Below are 10,699 nucleotides of genomic sequence, written 5' to 3' on the forward strand. Positions count from 1 at the left end.
GGGAAGGAACTTCAAAATGTAACCTTACTGATTTTTATTTATTTGGAGAGAGAAATTCAAAAATATTCTGGCTCATCAAAGTAAAATAAATATATATATATATCTTTTGAAATGGCTCACTTTTTAAAGTCAATCTTCAGCTTTATGCAACAGTTAAGTCAAGTAGGAAAACAAAGTCCTTAACTGAAATTAAATGCTGCTTTTCCTTCTGACGACTAAGCACGGACAGAAATTGTGATTACGTGTACTGTTCTCTAATCCTGAGAGAAAATGGGTGACCTTTCTCAACACTGGAATACTGATGACTCTGTCTTTTTATTTTGAGAGTGTTCAGTTACAGGCTGTAGATATGTGAATTACATGAAACCGGATAGCCGTGAGAACACCTGAGAGAAATCAGACGTGATACTGTACAAAGACACTCTTTTGCTGAGCTGCAGAAATCTTAAAAGGCCATACTGACTATGGCCACCTGCTTTTTACCTGCTTTACAGTCACACAAAAATACTATACATGAAAAAATCACAAATCTATGGACCAATATAGTCAAAATGAATATGTAGATGTTATTAACTTCAAGGATACATTTTAACTTGGATGTTCTGTTCTGTGCACTCTTTAACAGTCCAAAAAACATAGTCAACATTATTTTATCGCCTTTATACTTCATTACTTATATGACTATAAAAATGATTTTTAATTTCAGAAAACGATGATGATGATTACTTCTGTTTGAGGCCTCAGAGACTCAGCTGTAAAACATGGATTTTCATATGCTCATAATAATGTCACTATAGGTAACTTTATCCAGGAATGACTTTTTGGCAAACAAAATGTGTTTGTTTATGTGTATCCCATATAGGATTAAAAATATGACAGCCTATAGGTCATTGTTTGGGGAGCCCAGACAAATTATTTTGAGAGTCATCTAGTGAGTTATTTGAGTAATTTCAGTGGCCTGAAGAGGTGATCATTTGAAAGAAAACAGCAAACATTACAGCAATATCTGAAAAAAAGAAATGTAATTTTTTGGAGCAATTGTTTCTGCTCACCTCTTCTGTTAATTGTCTCATGACTCTTAGATTTATTGTGTGACCCTTTAGTGGGCCCTCGACCCTCAGGTTGGGAACCACTGATCTGGGCTAAATACTCACTTGGATAGTTTCAAATATGTCTCTATATTACGTGTGTGTTTATATAGTTTGTTTTGTTTTGCGTTTGCTCCTCGAATCCTTTAGAATTAAAACATTTAGATCATGAATGTTTTTTTTCCTATTATTGAGTATTTTTGTTCTTTTCATAATCAAAGCTGGAAGTTTGACTGTTAGATTAATATTTACTGACAGCTTTGCACTTAATGTACGATTAAAACTCAAATATCTATGTCTGAAAACACATAGTTTCCATCTGAATCAGTGGTTCCCAACCTGGGGGTCAGGACCCCTACAAGGGATTGCTGGATTAATCAAAGGGGTTGGAGATGATGAAAATTGTGATTTTTTTTTCAAGCTTTCTTCTATTTTTGCTTTATTTCTTGTGGATTTCTGTATTTTATCTCCACAAGCCTCTAAAAGTTATTCAAATAAAAAAAAAAAGTCATTTTTCTAGAGCTGCGAGGTCAGTCAATTAATCAATTAGTCGATTAATCAATTAGTCAGAGATTAATCAGTAACTATTTTGATAATTGAAGAATCGATTTATTACTTTTTAAAAGCAAACGTAAAAAATCAGCTTGTTTCAGCTTCTCAGATGTGATGACTTAGCCTATTGCTTTTCTTTGTGGGTCATGACGATAAGCTGAATCTTTGGGTTTTGGGCAGTTAATCAGACAAAACCAGACTTTTGAAGATGTAACTTTGAACTGTCGGGAACTTTAACCAATATTTTTCACTATTTTCCGGCATTTTGTGGACAATATGATTAGCCGATGAATCAAGACAATAATCGGTCATTTAACTTGCAGACAATGCAACATGTGACGATGGTCCCACGTAGACTTTACTTTACTTTAATGGTTCACAGACCAAAACAGTTGGAAACACTGAACTAAATGAGCCGTTGACGTTAGGACCAAACAGCTGGCAACAACCGGGTTAATATTTAACTCTCCCTGAGCTGAGGACGGGAGGCGGAAGAGGTGTGTTTTTCTTTACAAGACAACTGAAGTTGCCATGAAATGGCGAAAACGCGTCCAGTACAGCTGAACACAGGAGAGTAAATACAGAAATACACAGAAAAAGGAGCACAAAGCTAAAGCCACTCCGCCTCATGTTAGTTTTTTTCAGTTCGAGAGAAAAACTTCTGCAGTTCAAAGACGGAAACAACAACGATCAGGACAACAGATTGTTTTTCTACACCCAAAAGCTACAAACAGATGAACAGTACACCAGAGACCTCAGTTTGATAAGACTACAGACTCCTGAACCCCTCTGAGAAGATTTTGGTGGGTATAATGATGTTTTGATGTTGTACGCTCTCACAGCTCTGCAGAGAAAAAGGAAACTTCCTGTTAAAGCAGCAGTGAAATGTAGCCTTCTACTTCAATGCTTTTGCCATTTGGAGCCCCATAAGGGCCCCTGGTGGTCAGTCAAGGGACCACTGGGGGACAGGGCCCTGGATGTCTCAGCATATGTGTGGAGATACTGACCTGTTGATGATGTGTGTGTGTTGCAGTGTTTAATGCCAGCAAAATGGGGAACAGCAACAGCGACAGGGCCAGCGGGGGTCAGCAAGGAGGGAAAGAGGCACGTCCCAACATCCTGATGGACAGCAGCGAGGACGCAGACCTTTTCCAGAGAGAAGATACTAAGGTGATGTCAAGTTTATATCAACGCTTGTGTTGCACAGTCATACAGTCGTCTGTAGGCTTCAAAATCAGATATATCCTGTTAATAGTAACGCTGGACTGGATGAGATGAAAACTTAAAGGACCCTACCAGTGTTTTCCATGTTTTAGCACATTTGTTTATTCTATTGTGATGTGAGACATAAACAAGTGAAATGTTAGTATTTTGTCCTCCTTGAGATGTGCTACCTTTTCATATTTTTGGCACATTTATTAAGAATGCTGCAATACTTCATATTAATACCAAAATTTGAAATTTGCAAGATAAACCCTCACAAACACTTTTAATTGCTTTTATTAATTTATTTTTTGTTTTGGTCAAAGTTGTTTTATCAAAGTTGTTTTATGTGATGTAAAACTGAACAAAGATCCTGTGCTCTAAACAACATTTAGGAGAGGAGCAGCTCAAAAAAAAATGGCTCATGTGATAAAAGGAACTGAAGAAACTCTCTCAAGGCAAAAATGCAAAACGCATTACAAATAGAAAATGGCATTTTTTTATTTTTTTTTTTAACTTTTTGATGTATCTATCTGTCTGGTGAAGGTTACACAAGACTTAAAAAACATGTTGGTGCATTCAGGTGTTTGGGAGAAGTTCCAACACCTGACATTTGAGAGTCAGCTACCAGAGAGGATTGTGTTTGCACGCTGTATGCTGTCAGGGAAATCAAACCTGGAATGCAAACAATAAGCAAATACGGGTCGTATTAAACAGACAGGAAGTGAAGAAGAACAGGAAGTGTTTATAAAACCGTCCCTGGTGAACTGAACTGAACAAGCAAACAGTAAAAGAGTAACCTTGACTAAAAACATAGGCATATCATTTTTACTGTGGTGGATAATTAATTTCAATTTTAACAGTGAAATGAAATGAAGCTCGCTGCCAGAAAGTGAAAGCTGATAGTGAGTCTTGTAAAATAGGCAGTAAGATGAAATCGTTGGTAAAGGGCAAAAAACACACAAAACCACCAGACCAATGAATTACAGCCTACATACAGGACAAGCAACATGTCTTCATCTTAAAAACAATACACCCAGTCTATCATATAGATTGAGTTGAAAGGTTTAGCTACCATAACAAGCAGATTTGGATTCATCCAACTTACCAAAATCTCCAGACAGATGTACCAAAATTCCAAGGACCTTATGTATCGTCTGCTGCTCATATAATGAGGACAAACATAGATAAGTTTAGATCATAAAGTTTGCAAGAAAATGAACATGTAAAAAGAAAAGCATACAAACACACATAAGACTCTGCTCCATCTACTGCTCCCTCTCAGCAGGTCATTCAGTCAGGATGTGCTGTGTTGGGGAGTAGAGGCTGAAGCTGCTCTCATTAACATGGCAACAATACATTGATATCATGCTATCCAGGCTCCGCAGGAAATACAGGAGTTTCTGGCCTGGCAGCAGGACCTGGAGAGTGACAACAAAAGTCCAACACAGGCCAGGCCAACTGTGTTCAGATGGTCGGGAGGCGCGAAAGAAGTCTTTGTGTCCGGCTCTTTTAACAACTGGGCCACCAAGATCCCGCTCAACAAAAGGTAATTTGTCTCATGCAGGACGCTTCACAAGAAATTACATGCTTGAGCTGTGTCTGCTGATGAAAATGTCACGCACGGTCGTCTCTCAAACACAGTCAGAAAAACTTTGTGGCTATTGTGGACCTGCCGGAGGGAGAGCACCAGTACAAGTTCTGTGTAGACGGTCAGTGGACCTTGGATCCAACTGGGGTAAGTGAAAACTTACATTTTAGAGAGAAAAGATGTCATCAATGTGGTCTTATTTTTTTTTCCTGTTGCCACAAATGTCTCTTCTCACCTTTTACTGCATCACTCTCTCCCAGGCCGTGATGACATCTAAAACTGGGACAGTCAATAACGTCATCCAGGTGAAGAGAACAGACTTTGAAGTCTTTGATGCCCTGAAGATCGACTCACAGGATTCTGCAGACATCTCAGGTACGATGTGACACTGTTGGGTAAAGCTGGATAAGACTAAGTTCACCAAATAAAGAGTTTGAACAATGTCTATGCATCTGGAGAATACTGTACATCCACCTTGTGTATTGATTGATTTGAGCCTATATTAGTGTAGCGTTAATGTGATCATTCTTTCCCAGACTTGTCCAGTTCCCCTCCTGGCCCCTACCAACAGGATGCATACGTAATCAAGACAGAAGACAAGATCAAACATCCTCCTATCTTACCTCCTCACCTGCTGCAAGTGCTGCTCAACAAGGACACGGGGATCTCTGTAAGTAGCTCCTCGATGCTGCGACACACGCTCACTTTTAATGGTACGCATCACTGTAGAAAACTGCCGCTGCAGCAGTTCATTTAGTAACATGAATTCTGCTTTTGAATCTTCACTCTCACCAGTGTGACCCGACACTCCTTCCAGAGCCAAACCACGTGATGCTCAATCACCTGTACGCCCTCTCCATCAAGGTAACAGCATGTCAGCTTTTTAACTGTGGTCCCTCACAGTGAGATGAGGGGGAAACTCATATGTTTACTGTATTAGATGTATGCTTATAAAAACTTTATAAACATCATGTGCAGCATTTCACGCATATGCCATAAAATGTTGTACAGCTTTCTTGAAAAGACATAAATCATCGGTGATATTACTATAAACTACAGTGTCTTTATCTTGAATCTAAAATCAATTATACAATGACTTTCCCTCATTTTCTATGGTAAAGCAAACTATTTTTACTCATTTCTATAATTATCCAAAGTGTTAATGCTGTAGCTCAAATTTTCATAGCCAAAAATCACAATCATTTGAACAATTTTTTTAATGTAATCTATAATTTTTTATCTCATCTGTACCTAAATACTTGACTTGTCACTGTGTTTCAGGATGGCGTGATGGTTCTCAGTGCAACACACCGATACAAAAAGAAGTATGTGACCACTCTTCTCTACAAGCCGATATAATCCACAAAGCCGTGATCCAGCCTCTCTGTTTTGAAATAATATACATTTTGATGTCTTTCTTCTGTTGTTGCACAAAGCTGCTACTTGAACTGCTCTGTTGAAAGTCAACATAAATATCTTTCTGATATCAGTTTTAAACATTTGCTCAAGCTGTTTTTTAACCATCCTATAATCTCAAATTCTAATCATGTTGTGACTGTTTTAGTCAAAGTTGATTCAACCATATAACTGCAACCTAAAGCTTTCTTCTTATGATCAGTCAGCGTTAACCAGAATCTCCGTGAGAAATGAGAATAACCGCTGGATGTTGTCGATCTTTTCATTCCAACCTTACTTGACCCAGAATTGTTAATAGATTTTTAGAGATATGAGAGACCAAACACATGATGCACGAGTGTAAACCTGCCCAAACAAAGACTCCCAAGCAAATATTCAAATACATATCAACACGGTGTTCTTTAACTTTTGCCCTTGGTCACATTCATACAAAGCTCTGTGTTAAAGATTTAATCAAAACTCTTATCTAAAGCTGTCTTTTCAACTAGACAAATACAATCCAAGAAACAAATAGCCACCTCAAACCAAAGCCAAAGTTGAATTAAATATGTACATATTTGATTGCCCTGGAATTGTAAGAAACTGTGAATGGAAACAGAAAACTGGTGAGAGGAGCACAGCTGCGACCTCTCATGCATAAAGTCTCCGTACATGAGCAAACAGACACAAGGACAGTAAAATTCAACCGAAACACAACACTATAAGATGCTCACTCTGTTTTCTTTTATTTTCAACTGAAGCCTGTACATAAACAAACTTCTTTTGCATCATGTTTTGTTTAAAAATTATGAAGAAATTAAAAAAAAAATTGAAAAGGAATATGTTCTGGCTTGAACATGTTGTGTGTTTTTTTTGCTCCTGGTTATATAACTCAGTTGGCACAGTGGACTTTGGGATCCAGGTTCCTGTTCTCAGGGTTGTACGTGTTCTGAGCAAAGCAGTGAGCCGCCACCCGATCGCACTCACACACAGCAGCCTGGCACTTATTGTTGGTAGCTGCAGAGACAGATATGAGTCATGACATGAGTCCAAAGCTGCTCAATTATAAAAAAATATAAACATGAAACACACTTAAAACATGAAACTCAATGTGAAAGAAAGTCAAAGAGCTCCACTGTACTGTTTTGAGTTTAGGTACACTCAGTTGGGGATCAAACCTCAAACCCTGGCTGTGTCTATATGCAGTAGATATATATTTATACAGCGTGCACACACTGGGCCACAAATGCAGCCTTGTTTGATTTTCTGTGTTCACAGTAAAGATACAGTCTGCTGTTGCATGAATACTCTCAGCAGGGCCCTAAAAGGCCTGAAAATCAATTACAAGTTTGTTAATTTTAGAAAAATATTTTTAAAAAAGGCCTTGAATGTTGTTTTTAAAATTATAATACTGAACCTAGATTCACCAATACACCTCAGCCTTCTGACCTGCTCTGTGTTCACATTGTGAGGAAAACACTGGATGTTTTTGTGGCTATACAGGCAGTTTTAAATGAATTTCTTACCAAAGTTAGAATTAAAAATTGAAATTAAATGTCCAATTCTTGCCGGTGTCATCCCAGAACATTTCAAATTTAAGTCTTTGTATTTCACCAGAGAAGAGCTTGAAAGTTATTTTAAAAAATAGTTGATTTTGACGCCCAGATGAGTGTGTGAACCTGGTGTCAAAGTGTCTTTAGTTTAGTGCAGTCACAGTCCCACCTGAGCAGGTCACTTGTTGATTTGAGCAGGTGAAATCGTAAGCCAGAATGTAGGGAAGGTCAGCGATGGCTGTGCATCCAGGAACCTTTCTGCTTCTTTCATAGCACTTATCATGGACGTAACAGCACCTAAAAACACAATTAAAAAAAGTCCCAACTTTCATACAGTTTGTTTAACATGAAAACTGGAAAGCAAACTTGGTAAATGACGTCTTCCTACATGTCCACTTCATCCACAGGGGTTCCTCTGCCACCGAAGCCGCACCAGCAGCCGTAATCGCTATACTTCAGAGAGCTAATACCAGGCTGGGCGCACTCGATCATCATCCCAAACTGCCATAAGGCCTTTGGTGACGCACCGCTCACTGTACAAGCTGATAAAAATATGCAAGGCAGCCAAATACACTTTAAAATGAGCAGGATCAAGAGGAAAAGAATATCCTTAACAAACAAACAACAAAAATGATACACCCAGAAGAGCTACAAATAGCAACCTTTCCTTTTTTAAAGGTCGTACCAGTAAGAAGCAGCAGCAGCAGAGGAGTTGTCAGATTCATGGCTACAGTCAGAAAATAATGTAATTTGGTGGAGCTTGCTCTTATAGGACAGGAGGTGAGAGAAAACTAGAGATAGGAGGCAAACAAGGGGGTGGGAACTTTAAATAAGGGCTTACTTGATAAAAGTTCTTATGGATGGTGGATTTTCTACCTGAAATGTAGTTGTTTTAAAGAATGTATGTTTTAAAGAACTACTTTTACATGAACATTCACTTGATACCTTCAGGTACAAGTGTAAAACATTTTATCAGCCTGTAAGAGCAGGCAGACAATTGTGAGCTCCTCTCATTTTGAAACATCTGTAAGAAAAAGCAATAAAAGGAACAAGAAGACTGACAGCTTGAGCCTTTTTCCTTTTATTTTATATTGTCTGGTAACTGATTTTGTGTTGAGCATTACCTGTAATGAGCAAGCAGGAATATAATCAGTATATTCCACAACCTCCACCGGTGCCCTTTAAATGTCACTGCAGATCAGCTATCCAATCATCAATGAATTAGGTCTGATATACAACGTAGGAACAATAATGTCTCAACTCTTCAATGACTGGCTGACAAACAAATAGTTTTATCTTCACTTTTTACTTCATGTTTTTTTTTTTTAATGCTGCTGGTCTTAATTTTAATGTCATGGTTATGCACAGGAAATACACATGGACAGATTTCAGTCCCACAGACTTTTTGGGCATGTTCCTAATCAAATACTCTTAGACATCTTGTTCTTTTCTTTCTGTTTACTATGTACTCACAAAGGTTTGCATTTTCATGTTTTTGAAATAACTTTCCAACACACAGCTGTGTAAATAGCTAACACTTGCCACAGTTCCCACGACTTCCCGCTGGACATCACTCCCACTACTCAACATTACTCAACATGAAAGGAAGCAATATGTAATGCAACTGAAAAAATGATTTTTCACAATGTGAACTGTGTATGTATACTGTATGCATATGTGTCAGAATACATACACCCTACACATGTTTGCATAATTTATAGAGTAAGAGATTAGGAGACTTGTGGCAATTGGTCAAAAAGTACCGCCTCTCAAGGTCAGCAGTGAATATACTGTAAGCCTATAGCTTTACCCCACATCTAAACCTGCAAGATGCATCTGAAATACTCCGTGCCTGAGAGTGCTCAACACTCATTTATTTTACTGGATTTTAAATGACGTCTTTTGCCAGAAAACCTCCAGTTTATAGGACTGCTTAGAGGGTTTTTGCGTTTCTGATTGATCAGCATCAGGGACATCTTGATTTCATGAAAAGACACTTTTTGAGATGTGAACTAGTTTTGTCTGAGATGTCTCCACTGTGTCTCTTAGCGCTGGGTTACTGAGCTCTGTGGCAATTCAGGGCCATGATCCTCTGCACTGTACCTGACAGCTGGCCTGTAATGGACTACACCAACTATAGCTGCTACTGTGGACTGGGAGGCTCTGGTACACCTGATGATGAGCTTGACAGGTAAAGAACTTCAATAAGGAAACACTGTTGGATTTGGTGGTGTCTGTTAATGTTGTGTCATCCTGTGCACTGTTCTGCATCGTGCTTCTGGTTCTTCAGGTCCCCTATCTCTTAGTTCAATCAAATTTAAAGAAACACACACAAAGAAACACACTTTCTGACTTACCTCTAATGGTGTCTGAGCATGGAAGTAGTTTTATGTGGAGAGGTTTTGAGATATCAGCCTCTGAGACTCCTGCTGTCTCTCCAAGACAATGGAGGTGGATGGAATTTTGTATGTGCTGCTCAAAGCACTGAAACAAAAAATCATCTTGTGGAGTTTTCATAGGGTGTAATTCTTATAAAACTGTTCTGATACCACTTTATGTTTTTTTTTTGTCTTGATGAATTGTCCCAAAAAACTCAAGAGATGATGAAACTGAACCTCAACAAACTGTGATTTTTGTCAACTTGATTTATTGAATATAACCATTAATCTCGTTTTGATGCCATATGCAGCATGATGAATGGTTTCCCATCTTGGACAACAGCTACACTGAATTATAGAGCTACAACTGTGACAAGGCCAGCAAGACCTGTCACCTGTCTGAGTGAGTGCAACATTATCATCGACCCACAGCTGCTTTTACCCGGTATCACCCAGAGCTGAGTTTTCTGTGATTACATAACAGTAGGTTGCAGTATATTAAGTGCATTTTGTAAAACACACAAGGAACTTTATTGGTCTTGTTTATAATAATAAACAAAATCAAATCATTCACCGTCTTTGTGATCAGAAGCTAAACTCTTTCCAGCCTCATATGTGTTCTCTCGGCAAAAATAAAAAAATACACACATGAAGGGGAACTCACTGGATAAAAATTATAATCTCCTGCCTATTTTTTTTTTCTCTTATGTCCCATCTTTCTCCATCACTCTTCTGTCTTTGTCATTTAGATGACATTGATTCCTGTGAGAAGTTCATCTGTGAGTGTGACCTGAAAGCAGCCAATGTACATCACAAAGGCAGACAGTAATGAAGACCCCAGTGGCTGCTACAAGTAAGCTGAGGATACGCAGTCAGGAGAAACACACCCACGCTGAAGAGTGAATCTTTATTTAAAAAATAAATAAAGAGAGAGCAAGT

At 38.4% G+C, this 10,699-nt stretch overlaps 3 protein-coding genes across 3 annotated transcripts; 2 read left to right on the forward strand and 1 right to left on the reverse strand.

Moving 5' to 3' along the window:
• The first annotated feature begins 1,741 nt into the window (after positions 1-1,741).
• On the forward strand, positions 1,742-5,931 carry prkab1b (protein kinase, AMP-activated, beta 1 non-catalytic subunit, b). Its single transcript, XM_044365596.1, has 8 exons — positions 1,742-2,443; positions 2,674-2,810; positions 4,223-4,392; positions 4,488-4,581; positions 4,695-4,809; positions 4,971-5,104; positions 5,230-5,298; positions 5,716-5,931. The coding sequence occupies exons 2-8, from the start codon at positions 2,691-2,693 to the stop codon at positions 5,791-5,793; spliced, it is 780 nt and encodes a 259-aa protein (XP_044221531.1). The 5' UTR covers positions 1,742-2,443; positions 2,674-2,690; the 3' UTR covers positions 5,794-5,931.
• A 620-nt stretch (positions 5,932-6,551) lies between these two features.
• LOC122992054 (phospholipase A2-like) lies at positions 6,552-8,172 on the reverse strand. Its single transcript, XM_044365608.1, has 4 exons — positions 8,068-8,172; positions 7,771-7,924; positions 7,552-7,679; positions 6,552-6,846 (listed from the first exon to the last, which is right to left on the reverse strand). The coding sequence occupies exons 1-4, from the start codon at positions 8,105-8,107 to the stop codon at positions 6,722-6,724; spliced, it is 447 nt and encodes a 148-aa protein (XP_044221543.1). The 5' UTR covers positions 8,108-8,172; the 3' UTR covers positions 6,552-6,721.
• A 477-nt stretch (positions 8,173-8,649) lies between these two features.
• On the forward strand, positions 8,650-10,686 carry LOC122992084 (phospholipase A2 MALT0035C-like). The gene is made up of 3 exons (XM_044365665.1): positions 8,650-9,573; positions 10,072-10,163; positions 10,510-10,686. The coding sequence occupies exons 1-3, from the start codon at positions 9,467-9,469 to the stop codon at positions 10,587-10,589; spliced, it is 279 nt and encodes a 92-aa protein (XP_044221600.1). The 5' UTR covers positions 8,650-9,466; the 3' UTR covers positions 10,590-10,686.
• The last annotated feature ends 13 nt before the right edge of the window (positions 10,687-10,699 follow it).

Source organism: Thunnus albacares, chromosome 2 (assembly GCF_914725855.1).
Source record: "Thunnus albacares chromosome 2, fThuAlb1.1, whole genome shotgun sequence".
NCBI classification, from domain to species: Eukaryota; Metazoa; Chordata; class Actinopteri; order Scombriformes; family Scombridae; genus Thunnus; species Thunnus albacares.

Bases quoted from the DNA above. Each gene is read 5' to 3' on its own strand.
- prkab1b (XM_044365596.1), top strand. From the start codon at position 2,691: ATGGGGAACAGCAACAGCGACAGGGCCAGCGGGGGTCAGCAAGGAGGG. The intron at 2,811-4,222 runs GTGATGTCAAGT...CATGCTATCCAG, and splicing joins TCCAGAGAGAAGATACTAAG to GCTCCGCAGGAAATACAGGA. The intron at 5,299-5,715 runs GTAACAGCATGT...ACTGTGTTTCAG, and splicing joins TGTACGCCCTCTCCATCAAG to GATGGCGTGATGGTTCTCAG.
- LOC122992054 (XM_044365608.1), bottom strand. From the start codon at position 8,107: ATGAATCTGACAACTCCTCTGCTGCTGCTGCTTCTTACTG. The intron at 7,925-8,067 runs GTACGACCTTTA...TATTTTTATCAG, and splicing joins GCTGCTGCTGCTTCTTACTG to CTTGTACAGTGAGCGGTGCG. The intron at 7,680-7,770 runs GTAGGAAGACGT...TTGTGTTTTTAG, and splicing joins CCTGTGGATGAAGTGGACAT to GTGCTGTTACGTCCATGATA.
- LOC122992084 (XM_044365665.1), top strand. From the start codon at position 9,467: ATGATCCTCTGCACTGTACCTGACAGCTGGCCTGTAATGGACTACACC. The intron at 9,574-10,071 runs GTAAAGAACTTC...TGCCATATGCAG, and splicing joins CCTGATGATGAGCTTGACAG to CATGATGAATGGTTTCCCAT. The intron at 10,164-10,509 runs GTGAGTGCAACA...TTTGTCATTTAG, and splicing joins AAGACCTGTCACCTGTCTGA to ATGACATTGATTCCTGTGAG.